At 40.9% G+C, this 14538-nt stretch overlaps 1 protein-coding gene across 1 annotated transcript; it reads right to left on the bottom strand.

Moving 5' to 3' along the window:
- Positions 1–2103: 2103 nt before the first annotated feature.
- On the bottom strand, positions 2104–13989 carry RPP40 (ribonuclease P/MRP subunit p40). Its single transcript, XM_064705343.1, has 8 exons — positions 13823–13989; positions 11802–11946; positions 10847–10915; positions 8798–8893; positions 7530–7655; positions 4152–4350; positions 3109–3243; positions 2104–2380 (listed from the first exon to the last, which is right to left on the bottom strand). Exons 1-8 carry the CDS (start codon positions 13940–13942, stop codon positions 2182–2184), a joined length of 1089 nt encoding a protein of 362 aa, XP_064561413.1. The 5' UTR covers positions 13943–13989; the 3' UTR covers positions 2104–2181.
- Positions 13990–14538: the final 549 nt, after the last annotated feature.

Genomic DNA, 14538 nt, shown 5'->3' with positions numbered 1-14538 from the left:
CTTTAAAAATGCTTGCAGTCCATGGCCTGTGTACACAGGAGATGAAGGTAACCACTGACCAATCTGCTAAGATTTCCCTAGACATCCACAAAAAAAGTTAAAAAGAAAAATTAACCTTAATACTCACATTCTGAGGCAAGTGGGAGCTGAAATCCTTTTTCTCAGCTTGCCTTCCAGAATAGCTTCACTGAGGCAATCACTGCACACACACCAGCACTTCTGCAGCTCCTTCTCCACAAAGGAGCCCAAGGTGCTCATGCAACAATTAGAAAAATTATTTTCATCTGATTCTCATTAGAAAAATCACTTCACCTGGTCCTACTGCTGCCACTTCAGAGTAGAGTCCTATAGCTGCTTCTGGAACCACTATGGGAAGCAAACCCACCCATAGAAGATTCTTACTTCTGGGTGGGTTTTTTCCCCCTCAAGCAGAATATTTTACACTTGGTTTTATGCCTGCATACACTGTTGAGGAAAAGGTTTTACTAGAATCTGGTAGAAAGATGATCACACTCACGGGGCCTGCAGTTAGTAGCTCTGAAGCTGCAAACTTCAATTTTTCATAAAAATGTAGGATTTTAAACTTTGTATTAGAATTTTTGCTACAGGTGTAGCTTCCAGGAAACTATGTGACCTTCTGGTCAAGAGGAAAAAGGAAGATACTTCTTGTTACTAGTTTATTTTATGTAAGTCCATCATGTCTCAACAGACACTTTCAAAAGCAGACTTCAGTCAACACTTAAGCCCTTCACGCTGATGCACAGTCATGAAACACAACCGCGTTAAGTATTCCCTAGTCATGTGCCAAGGCAAGAATTTTCCCAGACTCTTGTACCATTGTCTATTCAGTTTGGGATTGTGTGAGTCTGTGTCTGTACATGTAATTCTTGCTCCTGGCAGCCTACTAGAAACATCTCACGCTGCACAATTTTGAGAAATAACGTCATGATTTAGAAAACTGCTGATTCTTTGGAGTTGTGATTTTAGGACACGTAGCAGAGCTTGAGCAAAAGAGAGTTATGGGTAGTGGAGGGGTGTGCTAGACAAATATCACCTGGTAAATCATCCAGCAGGATCCTCCTCACTGAAGAGAAACAATAAACAGATAAAAGTAGAGCTTAGCTGCTTCCCACAGTCCTTCTGCTTTTCTGTGCCACTCACCCTGACATTTCCACTACAGCTTTTCCCCAGTTTCCAGTACCAATCTCTCACTCCATCAAGTGAACAAATTCAATTTTAGCACTGCATTGATACTTTAATGATACGTACCCACTCCTCAAAACAAACCTCAAATCCCACCTTCCCCAAACCACCACCCACCTTTCCATGGATTTCAACAGGAGTAATGTAGATTCTTTATAGCTGCCTATGCTCTCAGCATGACTGCTTATTGTCAATGAAACCTGCTTCACATCAAGTGCATTGTGTGAGGGCACGTCCACAGCTTCCTTCCCAGAAACGTGTCTGCAATAGCATGGCAGCTCCATGGCTTGGCCTGGAAGCAGGAACCACACCCTCATTTTGAAAGTAGAGATTTGTGTGCCTGTGTGTAGTTCAGTTAAGAAAGGAAGCAGCAGACTTTTGCCTCACTGTCAGAAACATACTTCTTCTGGCAATCAACTGTGATCTGCAAAATCAGGGGGGCAAGTCAGTAAGCTTTCACTTTTTCCACATTTAATGGGTGCCTCTCCTAGTGCTACACGCCTTCTCCTCACCTTTATTCTCCTACCCCTACCACATCAAGGAGAACACATCCACCTCTTTGGGTTCTTTGCTAGCATGTGGTCTGAAATACCTTTAACAGGGACATGAAGGTTTTGCAGATCTTTCATGTAAAGAAATAAAACACTTAATCCCAAAATGAGCTTTCCTGACAAATATTTTAGCTAGCAATCTGTAAAGCTAACTTTCAAATTCTAAATTTGCTCCTGGAAAAGAGGATTCCTGAGAAAAAGTCTCAAAAACTTAACTTTTCCTAAAAGCTGTGAAGTTTTGTGAAGTTTTTCAGACGGCATTGTATGACAGTGAAGAAACAAAAATCCATTCCTTCCATTGGCTACAAAAAACATGATCAGACTCTTAGTACTTAACCTGTTACATAACTACCTGTACAAAAAATATTTTATTAGTTTTCTGTCAGTAACAAGGGATTATTAGAGAACTTCTTCTGTGGACATAGCTTTATGGAGGACAATCATCATGAGTTCCTACAGCCATGTGAAGCCAGTAGTCCAGATTTCTAAAAATGACAAAGTTGTACAAGTTCTCTCCTCCTTTGTGGAAACCATGTTCACTTTCTCTCCAGGAAACAGGGCTGTCTGCAAAGCCATGCACAGTTAAGGTCAGCCAATGTGCCAGTTTTGGTTCACCAAAATAGCAACTGCAAGCAAGAAGACAAGATAATCAGTGATTATAATGGAATAGGCAGCACATTCAAGTCTACACTATAAAGTAAAACAATCAAAGACACACTTCAGTGAAAAATTATTAACAGTTAAAAAGTTTAGTCCATAATAAATAAACTTGAAAGAAAATATTCAGAACACATTAGGGAACAAAGTAAGATTGACTATCTATTACTCCTATCATAGTTTTATACATGGCAAATCTGCAAGTTGTAGTAATTAGAAAAAGTTCTAAGTTGCAAAGTAGCAGTTCTGACTTTCCTACAGTATGCACTGCCTTTCAGAAAACTGAAAATTTAATGAGAACAATTGCTATCAGGGAAGAAAAAAGACATTGGAGGAAGTAGTCTAAGGCTATGCTTGACACAAATACTTTTACCACCAGAGAGGAAATAGATTATAAACAATCAAAGCCAGATACTATCCACTCCGCATTCAAAAAATGTAGGAGTACCATACAGCCAGTTTCTTAAAAATTCAGATAAAAACTAAAGTCATGACTACATGGCTTTTTCAAATTCAAGGCATTCAAAATTGTCTATTGCATTTTATACTGATGTCAAGCTTCCAGTTAATTTCCTAATTAAAACAGAAGTCTACATTTATGTATTTTGCTATTTATTTACAACTGCAAAGTACTTAAAAGTGATTTCAAATAAGAAGTGTTTAAGTGCTATAGTAATGTGTTTCTGTCAATCCTTACCACAGCTGCTCCAATAACTGAATAATCTTCTCAGGAATTATAAAGCCTGTGATTGTGCACAAAAAAGCTTTTTCCACCACTGTGTTGGGCTCAGGACAGCAATAGGTTGATAAGAAGCTGGAGGATTTGTTGTCTCTGGAAGAAAAAACAATGAAGTAACTGAAATAAATATGCTTCAAATATTCTATAGGATGTCTTAGTAATCAGAACCTGTACCAAACAAGTAGGATCTATGTATATCATCTAAATTAATGCCAAGTAATTAATGACCAAGCAACCAATATAAAAGACCTCATGGTGCTGTGGCTTAACCCTGTAAGCACCCAAACACCACACAGCTGCTCCCTCACTCACTCCCACCTGGAACCGAAAGGGTAATGGGAGAAAATGGTTAAGATAAAGACAATTTAATAAGCAGAGGAAAAGTTCCACACAAAGCAAAGCATGCAAAGGAACTCATTTACTACTTCCCATGGGCAAGAAGACGTGCAGCCATCTCCAGGAAGGCAGGGCTTCTGACTGACTTGGGAAGACAAATGCTGGAACTTGGAACACTTCCCACCCATCCTTGCCCCAGCTTTTGCTGCTCAGCATGTCACCATATCCCATGATGTGGGATATCCCTGTGTTCAGCTGGGGTCTGCTGTGCTGGCTGGCTTCTCTCCCAGCCTCCTTACTGGCAGGGCCATAGGAGAGACAGGAGGAGTTCCCAGAGGAGACAGAAAGGAGAGACTGTGCAAGCCCTACCCATCAATAGCCGAAACATTCCCAGTTACCAACACTCCTAGTCACAGATCAACACACAGCACCACACCAGCTACTGTGAAGAAAATTAACTCTACCCCAGCCCAACCCAGTACATATGGGTACCCCTAAAAACACAGATAAAATCATTTAAGACTTACATAAACATTTAACTACATAAAAGACTCTCGCTTATAAAACAGTGTCTGTCTTAATTTTTATTTGACTATTTCTTAAAATAAATTGTGGTTTTCCTTGCTTAAAACATTTTTAAAGATCAAACAAATTCAAGTACTTACAAGCTAACTTGATTCAAGACAGCCCCCAGCCATTCAAAGAGCTCCTCTGTACTGCAGGACTCCTCTGGCTGTCCTCGTAGATCATTACTTTGTAACACTGGACACTGCAAGTCCCTTAAGGTGCTGAATGTTATTTTTGGCTTCAGGGCTTGTATCTGGTTTTTTGAAAAGTATGACATCAATGTTGATCCCTCTGCACCTTAACAACACAGTACCACAAACAGCTGTTATGAAACCACTAAACAAAAGAAGCAGTGAATACGTGAAACATTTGTATATAAACAAAAAACGCCGTGTGAAACTGCTTGTGTGCTTTTAATCTATGGCAGAACCTTAGAATCTTCAGCTTCCTTATCCTCTTGGAAATAAAAGTTAGTGCAAGATTCAGCAACTTAATACAGCTCAGTAAATTTGCTATCTCACTACAAAGTGTAGATATGCCAATACAAAATTCAAGCAGAATTAACTGCATGAGTAGTAAAAAGAGCTTTTTAAAAAGATGAACTCAGAGTGTTCCTGAAAAGGAACAGATAAAATAGAGCAGGAATGTCACCTCAGAACAGCATTTTCCCTGAATAATGGAAAAGTGAACATGTGATTAGAGGTTTAAGAACAGATTTATCAATGATGTCAAGAGAAATTCCAGAATAACCTGGAGCATAAGGACTGAAGAGAGAAGAAAGAGGAGAGGCTAAAGAAATCAAAATACATCACCAATGTCGCTTTACTAGAAGAATAAATCCACCCCTGCTCCCCTCTCCCTGATACCTCCTCACTGCAGTATGGCTGTAAGAATTAAATGTACCTTGATGGCCTTGTGGGAAAGCACTAGTAAGAGATCCAAAACAGCAGGTACCTAGACTAAAAACTAACCTAAGGTGGCATATTTTAAATTCAGAGATATCACCAACTTGCTTTTGAAGCAGGGAGGTAATTGACATGGAATAAATTCTCCTAAATTTCAAATTCCAGATAATATGTGCTATTTCCAAGAAGTAACAATGGGCGTCTAGGAGACCAAGAAATAATGCCTTACTCATGAAAAGCCTAAAGTGCAGAGGAACATCTAGATACCACAGAAAAGGCATGTGTAAAAGCAGAAATTCAAGAACAGGGTCAGAAAATATGGACTGCCTAAAGTCTACTAGCCATATTTACATCATCAAAGACAATCATTTGGGGGAGTAGAAAAAGCAGAGTTAAGCTCTTTTTTTTTCAGTCATTCTTCAAAAAAAGGTTGTTCCAAAGGGCACAGTGACAAAGACAGTCACTAAATTCTTCTTCATTTAGTATTTTTATAAAGACATATGTAAGTCTGAGGAGTGCCAGAAGAGATGATCTTCCTTACATTCTATTAGCACTTGTCAGCCCAACAGGCTCAAATAATGCATAATTTTGCCCTAGAATTCCTGGTAAAATATAGAAAATCATGCATTTTACATGTCTGCTGCACGTGGGAGCCTCAGCTAGAGCCTTAAATGCAGGAAATCTCAAAGACTACAGTCAGACCCTAACAGAACAATTCCTCTAGCTACAGCACAGCTTTCTATGTTAACAGCAACCAGGCACACCATCAAAGCTTTCCAGAGGCCATTGAATTTCATCCAATAAACATGTAAAATTGTGATAGAAATGACAGCAATAGAAAAAAGATTGTATTGCCTCTGTCATTAAAGACATGAGATGCTCCATATTTCCTTTTCCTGTTCTTCTTGGTGCCAAAACCACATTGTAGGAAAACTGGGTATGAAAACCAAAAATCCTGCAGTGCTGCCCATAGCAAGAAACACCAGATATCAGCAGGAAGGCTGAAAGCAGAACGTTCACAGAGGATACACATTCTCTTGACAAAACACAGCCCATTTTTTCCCTTACAGCAGAATCTACACAATGTCTCATATCTATTAATAAAAACCCATAAAAGTTTTATTTTTGTCAGTACTAAGGAACTAATAGTCTTTTGTGTGTTATGAGCACAAGATTCTTGCACAGAAAGGCATTCAGATTTAACTCCATATTCAGGAAATGATTGACCTGACCTGTTTTGGGGATATAAGAAAGTGAGGGGAAAAAAATTGCTATTCTTCCTGAATGCTGTTAGCATGGGCAGCAGCAAACATATGAAAAATAGTGGCCCTAGAGGCATTTTGCTCTCTGTCCAGGGTCAATAAATCCAAGCAAGCTGAGCGTGAAGATCTGCCACCTCAGTTGGATTTATGTCACCATTTATGGTAGCAACAGCCTTCACTGTGACTCTTTCCTGAAGATTACAAGGACGGGAATTGCAAGCCTTTAAACAATTTCTGTATGACAAACAAGGAAGCATCCTTGTCATATGATTAGTACTTAGAAAGGGGGAGGGGAAGCATGAAGGAATAAAATGAAACATGGGACACTCCTAAAGGAGCTTGCAAACAGCTTCTGTTTCTCAGATGAGTTAACTCCTTCCAAGGCTCAGACTTGACCTTAAAGAGCCAGGAAAAATGAATAATACAAAGAGGAGATGGGAAAGCATTCTCAGGGACCTTTCTAATACCCTTTCTCCCTAGTGTGGAGACTCAAAGCAAAACAACACCAAAAGCTACACATTTGTGATGAAGAAAACCATGACACTTGCAGTTTTCACCAGTTCTATGCAAATGCTACATATCCCTACATACAGCCTGTTCTGAGGTAATATAAACAACTGGGGACTTTAAAAAATTTCCCTCAGAGGAGGAAAAATACTTGAGTCCAGAAGAAAAAATAGTGTAATTGGAAAACAGTAAACAAACAGTAGAAGATTATTTGAAACACTAGAGTTTCTTATAGCAACCTTTTACTTGGCTCCAATCTCAAACAAGCTTGAGAATAAAGTGATCAAACAGCACTCTGTATTTGGGCACATGGCACATGATGTAAACAGGGAATCTGTACATGTCCTGTAACTACTGAGGAAATCAGAGCTCCTCATCCCAAGTATGTAACTAGATACATAACTTATGTGTATTAATTAAAAAAAATACAAACCAAAAAAAGAATATTGATAATGGTTACGTATATCACAAATTTATAAACAAGAGGCAGCACCATCAAACCAGCAGTTTTGCCACAAAGCCTGGGCAACACAGAGAAAGGAAATGAAGCAACTAATATATCTCCTATGAATCACTGTGGTGCCCCTGGACTGAGATGTTCTGTGCACAGGAAGTAACACCCTCCCCACCCCAAACAAATAAACAAAACAAACAAAAAATCCCACCCATACACTTTTTAATCCAACTTTTTCCTCCACTGAAAATTCATTTGTATAATCACTAGAAAAAAAAAGCCAGTAAACTAAAAATATTTGGACTTCATGTCAGTTGCATTTTAGTTTTGCTGTTGGTTCTTATTTACCTGTATTATACCAAGCCAGTAGGAAGTCAAATTCTAAAGGTTTCTTTTCTTTCAAGGCCCAAAGCACTCTGTTATGTTTCTTACTCTCAGGGTGAAAGCCAGCATCAGTCAAGTCAACAGTGATAACTGCAGAAAATACACAATAGCTATTGGTACACAAGTAAAAAAGAAATTATTATTAAATTAGAAGAGCACAAAGAAACCAAAGAACATTAAACTTCCTCTTCACATTTGCAAAACCTTTACAAACTATTTGATTATGCAAATATGACTCCCCATTATTTAAATAAATATTCACCTCCTGCAGGCCTTATTTTGATATAATCTGGAACTGCTTCCTCATGACTAGAGGGACAGATTCCTCTTGAAATGGCATTGACAGAAGTCCCTGAACAGTGCCTTAAAAATATGTTGCTAATCAGGCAAGCTATTAGCAGTAAAAAAACCCCTATAATTTCTAACAGCAAGTCTGTCATGTATACAGAATAACACTTTTTCAATAGGTTGATTTTTTCCTAGGTGAATTGTCCCATGCATAATTTATATTTATTTTTCAAATGGAAATTTCATTATATATTTTGATGATCAGAATGGTAAAATTATGTCCCATTTTGCCAAAATACTTACTAGAGATAACAAGTTTCCCCTCCTAAAGTTTTTATGTAACTATACCAATCAACTGCTGCAAGTTCCAATTCATTTGAGATGGCACAGTGTTCATGTTTGGGTTTTTTTATTTCCTAAAAAGACAAATTAATAAAATTCACACTCAAGATGTCTCCTCTGCAGATGTTAAAAAATTATGTTTTTCAAGTACTTGGTACATAGAGATTACCACTTTTGATGTGTGAAACAGAGAACAATTCTGCCTTTCAAGCATGCAGCCTTGGGTGAGGCTTTTCACTGATTTTGTACAGTGTACACATCTTAAACACCTCCTTAATCAGTTTAAAATTTTCTAACTTAAATCAGAAGGTATAGACACCATGCAGAGTATGCAAAAATTCTTAAGTACTACATCACTCCAGTAGAAACAGCACCATGAGAACCCTTGAAATTAAAATTTTTATAGAGTACTGAAAAGGTGATGTATTTGTGTCCTTAAAGCTGCTTTACTACTTGGAGAAAAAGTACTTTCTCTCTTCAGGCAGTCCTTGTATTTGCATCTGGAAAAATATAACCTAGACAACAACTAATTGTAGTGAAAGGGAGGAGTCAACAGCCAACAAGGTGCTTCTTAACTAAGCCCTGTTTAAATAAATACTTACTGTATCGCATGACTTTTTTGCCTGAATATCGAGAAGGGCGACCTTGCAGTCCAAGCTCCTCATAAGTGTCCTTATCTACTGACAGAATTAGTTTACCTATAAACAAACCAAATTTTAATATAAATAGTCTTCTACTTGGTTCTCTTTGAAGTCTTTTGAGAACGGTACACCTTTTACAACGTTAGCTTCGGATCAAGGGTATTACTAATGTAATGCAGACTCCTTAGTTCCAGTTAAATGGATTACCAGATTAATCCTTAAAAAAAAAAAGGTTATAACTCAATTATTCTTTTTTATCAAAGAGGTCTTGTGAACTAGAGTAAGAAAAGCATAATATTATTCCTGAGATACTCATAGCTTTTTTACTGTACTACTCAGTTCATTGTCTCCATCTTTCCTCCACTCATCCTCTAGCACTTGCTGTGTCATTAGCTGAGCACTACATTGCACAAGGGCCTGATTTAGTAAGCATTCATGCTCAACATGCACTGCTCAACTAAATAAACAAAAGCAGTTCCTCATGTCCAGTGGGACTACTCACACTGAGTAAACTACGCCTGCTAGCGATGAGCTGATCCGTGCTGGAACAACTCTGCTTCTGTGCTCATAACCTAGATCTGGCTGCTGCTGCATGGTACAGAGCTTCACACAGCAGCTCTCTCTCCAGCACAGTCCTTGGGTTCCACTGCACAAGGAACAGCACAGAACACAAGTAACGCTGCAGAGGAAGAGTTCAGACAGTGACATCACCAGGAACTGCAACACTGCCTCTGCAATAATTGTGCACAGCTTGTAACATTTGTATCACACAAACTACATCACCATCAAGCATCCATTTTGCCGGGACTGTGCTAACAGACATATGAAAGAATTCTTCTGAACAATCTGAATTTACTCATGACCTCATGGGCACCTGTCATATTACAGCTTCTTAGGCTGGAAGGCAGACAGACCAGTTTGTATTTCTATTATATCTTATGTACTGTTAAACAGAAATAAGACAATGTAATTGAAGGTCAAAATAGCTTCATTTTCTCACCTGAGATGTGGGACATTTTATGATGTCTTCTCATAAAACTGTGATGCAATTGAAATAGACTTTTAACATGTTACACAGTTCTCAGGGAATCACAGAATCCTCACAGAATCATCTAACCCAAACAGTTTGGGTTAAAAGGGACAGTAAATATCATCCAATTCCATCCTCTCTACCATGGGCACACACACCTTCCAGGTTTTCAGGAGCCTTCCAGGTTCCAGAGCCTCACCACTCTCACAATAAGGACTTTTTTCCCTTAATATTCAGTCTAAACCTTCCCTCCTCCAGTTTGAATCGATTTCCCACATCCTACTACTAAATGATCAGCAAAAAAATTCATCTATGGTTCTCTTCCCTTTAGGTACAGGCAGCTGCTCTGATTCTTCCCAGAGCCTTCTCTTCTCCATGCTAAACACCCCCAGCTCTCTCAGCCTGTTTTCTTAGGAGAGGTGATCCAGCTCTGTGAGCATCTTTGTGACCTCCTCTGGACTTGTTCCAGCAGGTCCGTGTCCTTCCTGTGCTGGGGACCCAGAGCTGAATGAAGTACCCAAGGTGGGGACTCATGAGAATAAACACTTTCAATTTTATAAGTGTTCCTAAGCAGGGCTGACAACTTTCATTTTGGTACACATTCTGTCTTTAAGACCAGTAGGAAACACGAAGTTGGAATGCAATGTTTTTACAAAGATTGCAATCTTTGTAAAGATTGCAAAGCAATTATGTAGCAATTGCAATTATGGTTGAAGCATTGACAATGTGACTATACATAAGTGAAGCTCTTTTATTGTTTTTTAACTTCCTTCAGATGAAATAAATAATTTAACAGCATGAATGAAAAAAAGAGCTAAAAAAAGTATTTTTTCCAATTCACACATATTTCTAACAAAGTTGGCAGTACAGTAAGCATTATTTTCCAGTTGACATAATTCCAAATAAAAAAAAAAAACAACCAGAAACAACCCAGACCACAACTGACATGAGTTACTGAAACCAAAACAAGTCTCCCATACCATTTGGTAGCAGAGCTGCAGTATTATCTTGATCAATTTTTGTCTTATAGGCAAGTGCGTAGCATGAACCTTTAACAGTAAAGCAGAAAAACATGAGATTACACAGCCTGTACAGACATGGGAAGATAAACAATTCACTGCAAGACAACCAAACATGACAAACACCATCTGAATCACTCTTGTGTTTTCATCCACTAACTTTCTTCCACCTTCTCAAGCGAAATGGCATTGTTATTAATTTTATAAACCCTGTTCTGGCAGTATTTTAAAGGGCCTATAATAGGGATAAAGTTCATAATATGCCCCTATATGAAAACATTTTCTTTCCTTCCACCTGTGACTCTCCCCAGTCATCTAATGGAAAACCCAATTGTTTCCCAGATGTATTTTTATTACCAGTTCACACAAAGACAAGGTGGCTGGGCAGAGGCTGTGTCTTTCTTTGCATCCTCTTTGCTCTTACTGGGTAAGGATGAGCTGTCACAGCTCTCTCAGTGAAATATAAAAAATAAGGAAGCATATTCATATTTTTCTCTGGCCTGCTGTGGAACACAGCTCAGCACAGCTCTGTGTTGAAGTATGAAGGAACAAAAAAGGGAAAAGAAAGATTTCTACAAGAATCTGCATAAAAGTGAGGTGTAGAAGAAACAGGTGTGAGGATACATGGAAGCCCTCTTGATAGCTGGCTTTCAGAATTGAGGTGGAATAGAGAGAAATTTACAAGGAAAAAAATCACAGGAGTTTTGGACCCAGTGGGTGTAAACAAACGTTGTCACACATGACAAAGCAGAAAAAAGCATATGAACAAATTAATGAAGAATTTGCTTAGTACTTTTCCTTTTCTTCATTTAAAACACTTTTCAGAATAAGTACTAATAAGACTACTAAAAATTTTGCTGTGCTATAAAAAAAGTACATTATGGCTGTGTTCGTTCTGTTCTGATTTCCTCCTTACCTTTCTTCACGAAAGCATCAATGAATTCATGAGCGACCAATTCATGAATGGGTAAATTCCTCACCAGGTAGTACTCTCCAAAATCTGCAATTGTGCTTTTCAGCACTTCAGGTAGCAGCCCACATTCCGGGATCAAAAAAGACACCTGTTAGGAACATATTTGTAATGTAAATCCTATCCTAAAATCCGTTCTGAATAAACCCCAACCAAATAAAACAACAGGAAATAGAAAAGAAAACCTCTACTTTTCAAAGATGTATCAGTATGTTATGTCAAAATTAGATGGGAAAAAAAGTAATATCAGGCTACTGTCTTTAAAATGTATCAATTTTCACAGTCTCTAGTTACACTAAATACATTATTTGGTGGTTTGAGGTTTGGTTTCATGTTTTGTGGGGTTTTTTTCCCTTTTTTTTGAACTATACAATAGCATTTGATGTATTATGGAAAGATGTGATCTTACACAGCATGAGCTAACAGAAGATCTCGTTTCACATCATTACACATCTTAGCTTGGTGTCGCACTGGGACACTCCTTCAGCCCTTGCTGGAGCACTTGTTGAAGCAGCTGTAACTAAAAATGTAGGCTAAGCATTTCTGTAATCTTAGTGGAAAAGCAAAGACCAAAGTAGAATCTTCAATTTACCTTTTGCTTAAAAGCTTCCCCATATATTTTCCAAAGACCAAGAGAACCCTGAAGTCTGGCAGACCAGGGAAAACAAGGTAATATCTGGCAAGTAATACATGGCAAGTATGCAGGTTCCCAGGCAGCACAAAGGTCTGTCTCCTTGCTCCCCGCTCTGCTCCTCAAAAAACTTCTTTCCCAAAGCTCTTGGAGAACAGGTGTGTATCTCCCTTAGCACACGTGCTCAAGACAAGTAAGGGCTGACAAAAGAGCTGCCTTCCACACCGGTAGAAAGTTTCTGATTAGCTGCTAAAAATGTCTCAGAAGTCAGAAACAGCTAACAATTAGCCCACAGAGTTCCTGCCTGATTGCTGCAAAATGTGGAATACTACAAATCTTCTTAAGGAAGGATGTTCTTTGATGTTTGGCCTTTGTACACTTTCAAGCCTAATCAACAAGAAGGGAGATTTAATCCACGAAACAAGAGTACAGCTAACAAGCTTTAAGTGAAGTCCAGGTTTTTTTGTTAACGTTTAGGGCTGGACGTGTTTCAGTGATCTCAGACCCAGGGTGAGCTTAACAAAGCTCGGGGAGAAGCTGTTATGTACCACTGACAGCGGGCACAAAGAACACAGCATTCAGAGGCCACAAAGACATTTGGCAGAGCTCCCAAAAGAAGTAAGAAACTTAATAAACCCAGCAACTCTGCTGAATCAGCTCTGAGAGGATAAAAGGCAATTGCGGCAGGTGGAGAACGCGGCCACCGACCCCAGAAACCCCCCGACTCCTAAGCAGAGAAATACTGAGCATGTGGATTAATTAGCATGGGAGACTCATCAACCAACAGAAGATAGAATACTAATTAATAAGAGAACTATGTAACTTGTAGCCAATGAACTCTAATTCCTTTGTTTGCTAAAATGTATAAACAGTGAAAAGTTTTGATAGGTGGTGTGCTTGACTTGTGGAAACCTCCGCCTTGCGCCCTGCCGGAGTACACGATGTCTCCTTTCTAAGCCGGACCCTGCGCCTGTGTTTAGAGAGCTCCTAAAAGCGGCACCACCTCTGCTCCTCCGGCCCGCCCGCTCCTGGATGAAGGAAGGAGTTTGTTTCTCCCATGCTGAGCGAGACCACGAACAAAAAGCGGGGCGAATTTGCTTTTTTTTTTTTTAACTCTCCCCAAAAATGAGGCGCGCAGACAAGGACGGAGGAGCCCCCACGGAACACCGAGCCTGGCGCGAGCGGGGCACCGGCAACGCTGCCCTGGAGCGGCCGACGGGCAGAACGCCAGGGACGGGCGGCGTGGGCAGCTCCGACCCTTCCCTGCCCTTCCCTTCCCTTCCCGCCTCCCTGAGGGGTCCCGCCGAGGCCCGGGCCCCGCGCTCGCGCCACTCACGCGGCAGCTGTAGGCGTGGTCCCGCACGTGCGCCGCGTGCCGCGAGCGCGGGTGGCGCGCGTGGCCGCGCTCGCACACCAGCAGGTGCCGCGGCGCGCGCCCGAGCTGCGCCGGCAGCATCCCGGATCCCGCCCGCCTTCCTCCTCCTCTTCCTCCTCCTCCTCCGCCGCCGGCCGGGAGCTGCCACACGCGGCGGGGAGGGCCGGGAAGGGGCCGTGCCGTGAGGTCACGTCCGCTGGCTCCGGCGGCGCTTCCGCTGTGGTAGTTGCGATGCCCCTGTCGTCGCTGTCTCCGGTGCCCGGCCCGGCGCCGGTGGCCGCTCGGGGCTCTCGGTCCCTGCGGGCTCTGAGCAGCCCCGGCACGGATCGGACACCGCCCCCGCACGGGCTGGGTGTGCATCCGCTGGGTGCGCGGTGGTTTAAGCACGGCGGTGGTTCAGTGCCCGGAGGGAGCTGGAGAGGGACCTTTTCCAAGAGCCTGGAGTGACAGGACAAGGGGCAATGGCTTCAAACTGAAAGAGCGTAGGGTTAGATTAGATATTGAGATTAAATTCTTTACTGTGAGGGTGCTGAGGCACTGGAACAGCTTGCCCAGAGAAGCTGTGGATGCCCCATCCCTGGGAGTGTTCAAAGCCAGGTTGGACAGAGCTTTGAGCAACCCGGTGTAGTGGAAGGTGTGTAGAGGGGATGGAGCTGGATGAGCTTTGCTGTCCCTTC

The sequence above is a fragment of the Zonotrichia leucophrys genome, chromosome 2 (genome assembly GCF_028769735.1).
Source record: "Zonotrichia leucophrys gambelii isolate GWCS_2022_RI chromosome 2, RI_Zleu_2.0, whole genome shotgun sequence".
Lineage (NCBI taxonomy): Eukaryota > Metazoa > Chordata > Aves > Passeriformes > Passerellidae > Zonotrichia > Zonotrichia leucophrys.
This window is presented reverse-complemented; position numbering and strand designations above follow the sequence as displayed.

Excerpts from the sequence above, each read along its gene's own strand:
- RPP40 (XM_064705343.1), bottom strand. The coding sequence starts at position 13,942 with ATGCTGCCGGCGCAGCTCGGGCGCGCGCCGCGGCACCTGCTGGTGTGC. Across the intron at positions 3,244-4,151 it reads GTCTTGAATCAAGTTAGCTT|AGACAACAAATCCTCCAGCT; the intron begins GTAAGTACTTGA and ends TTTTTCTTCCAG. Across the intron at positions 2,381-3,108 it reads CAGTTATTGGAGCAGCTGTG|TTGCTATTTTGGTGAACCAA; the intron begins GTAAGGATTGAC and ends TCTTGCTTGCAG.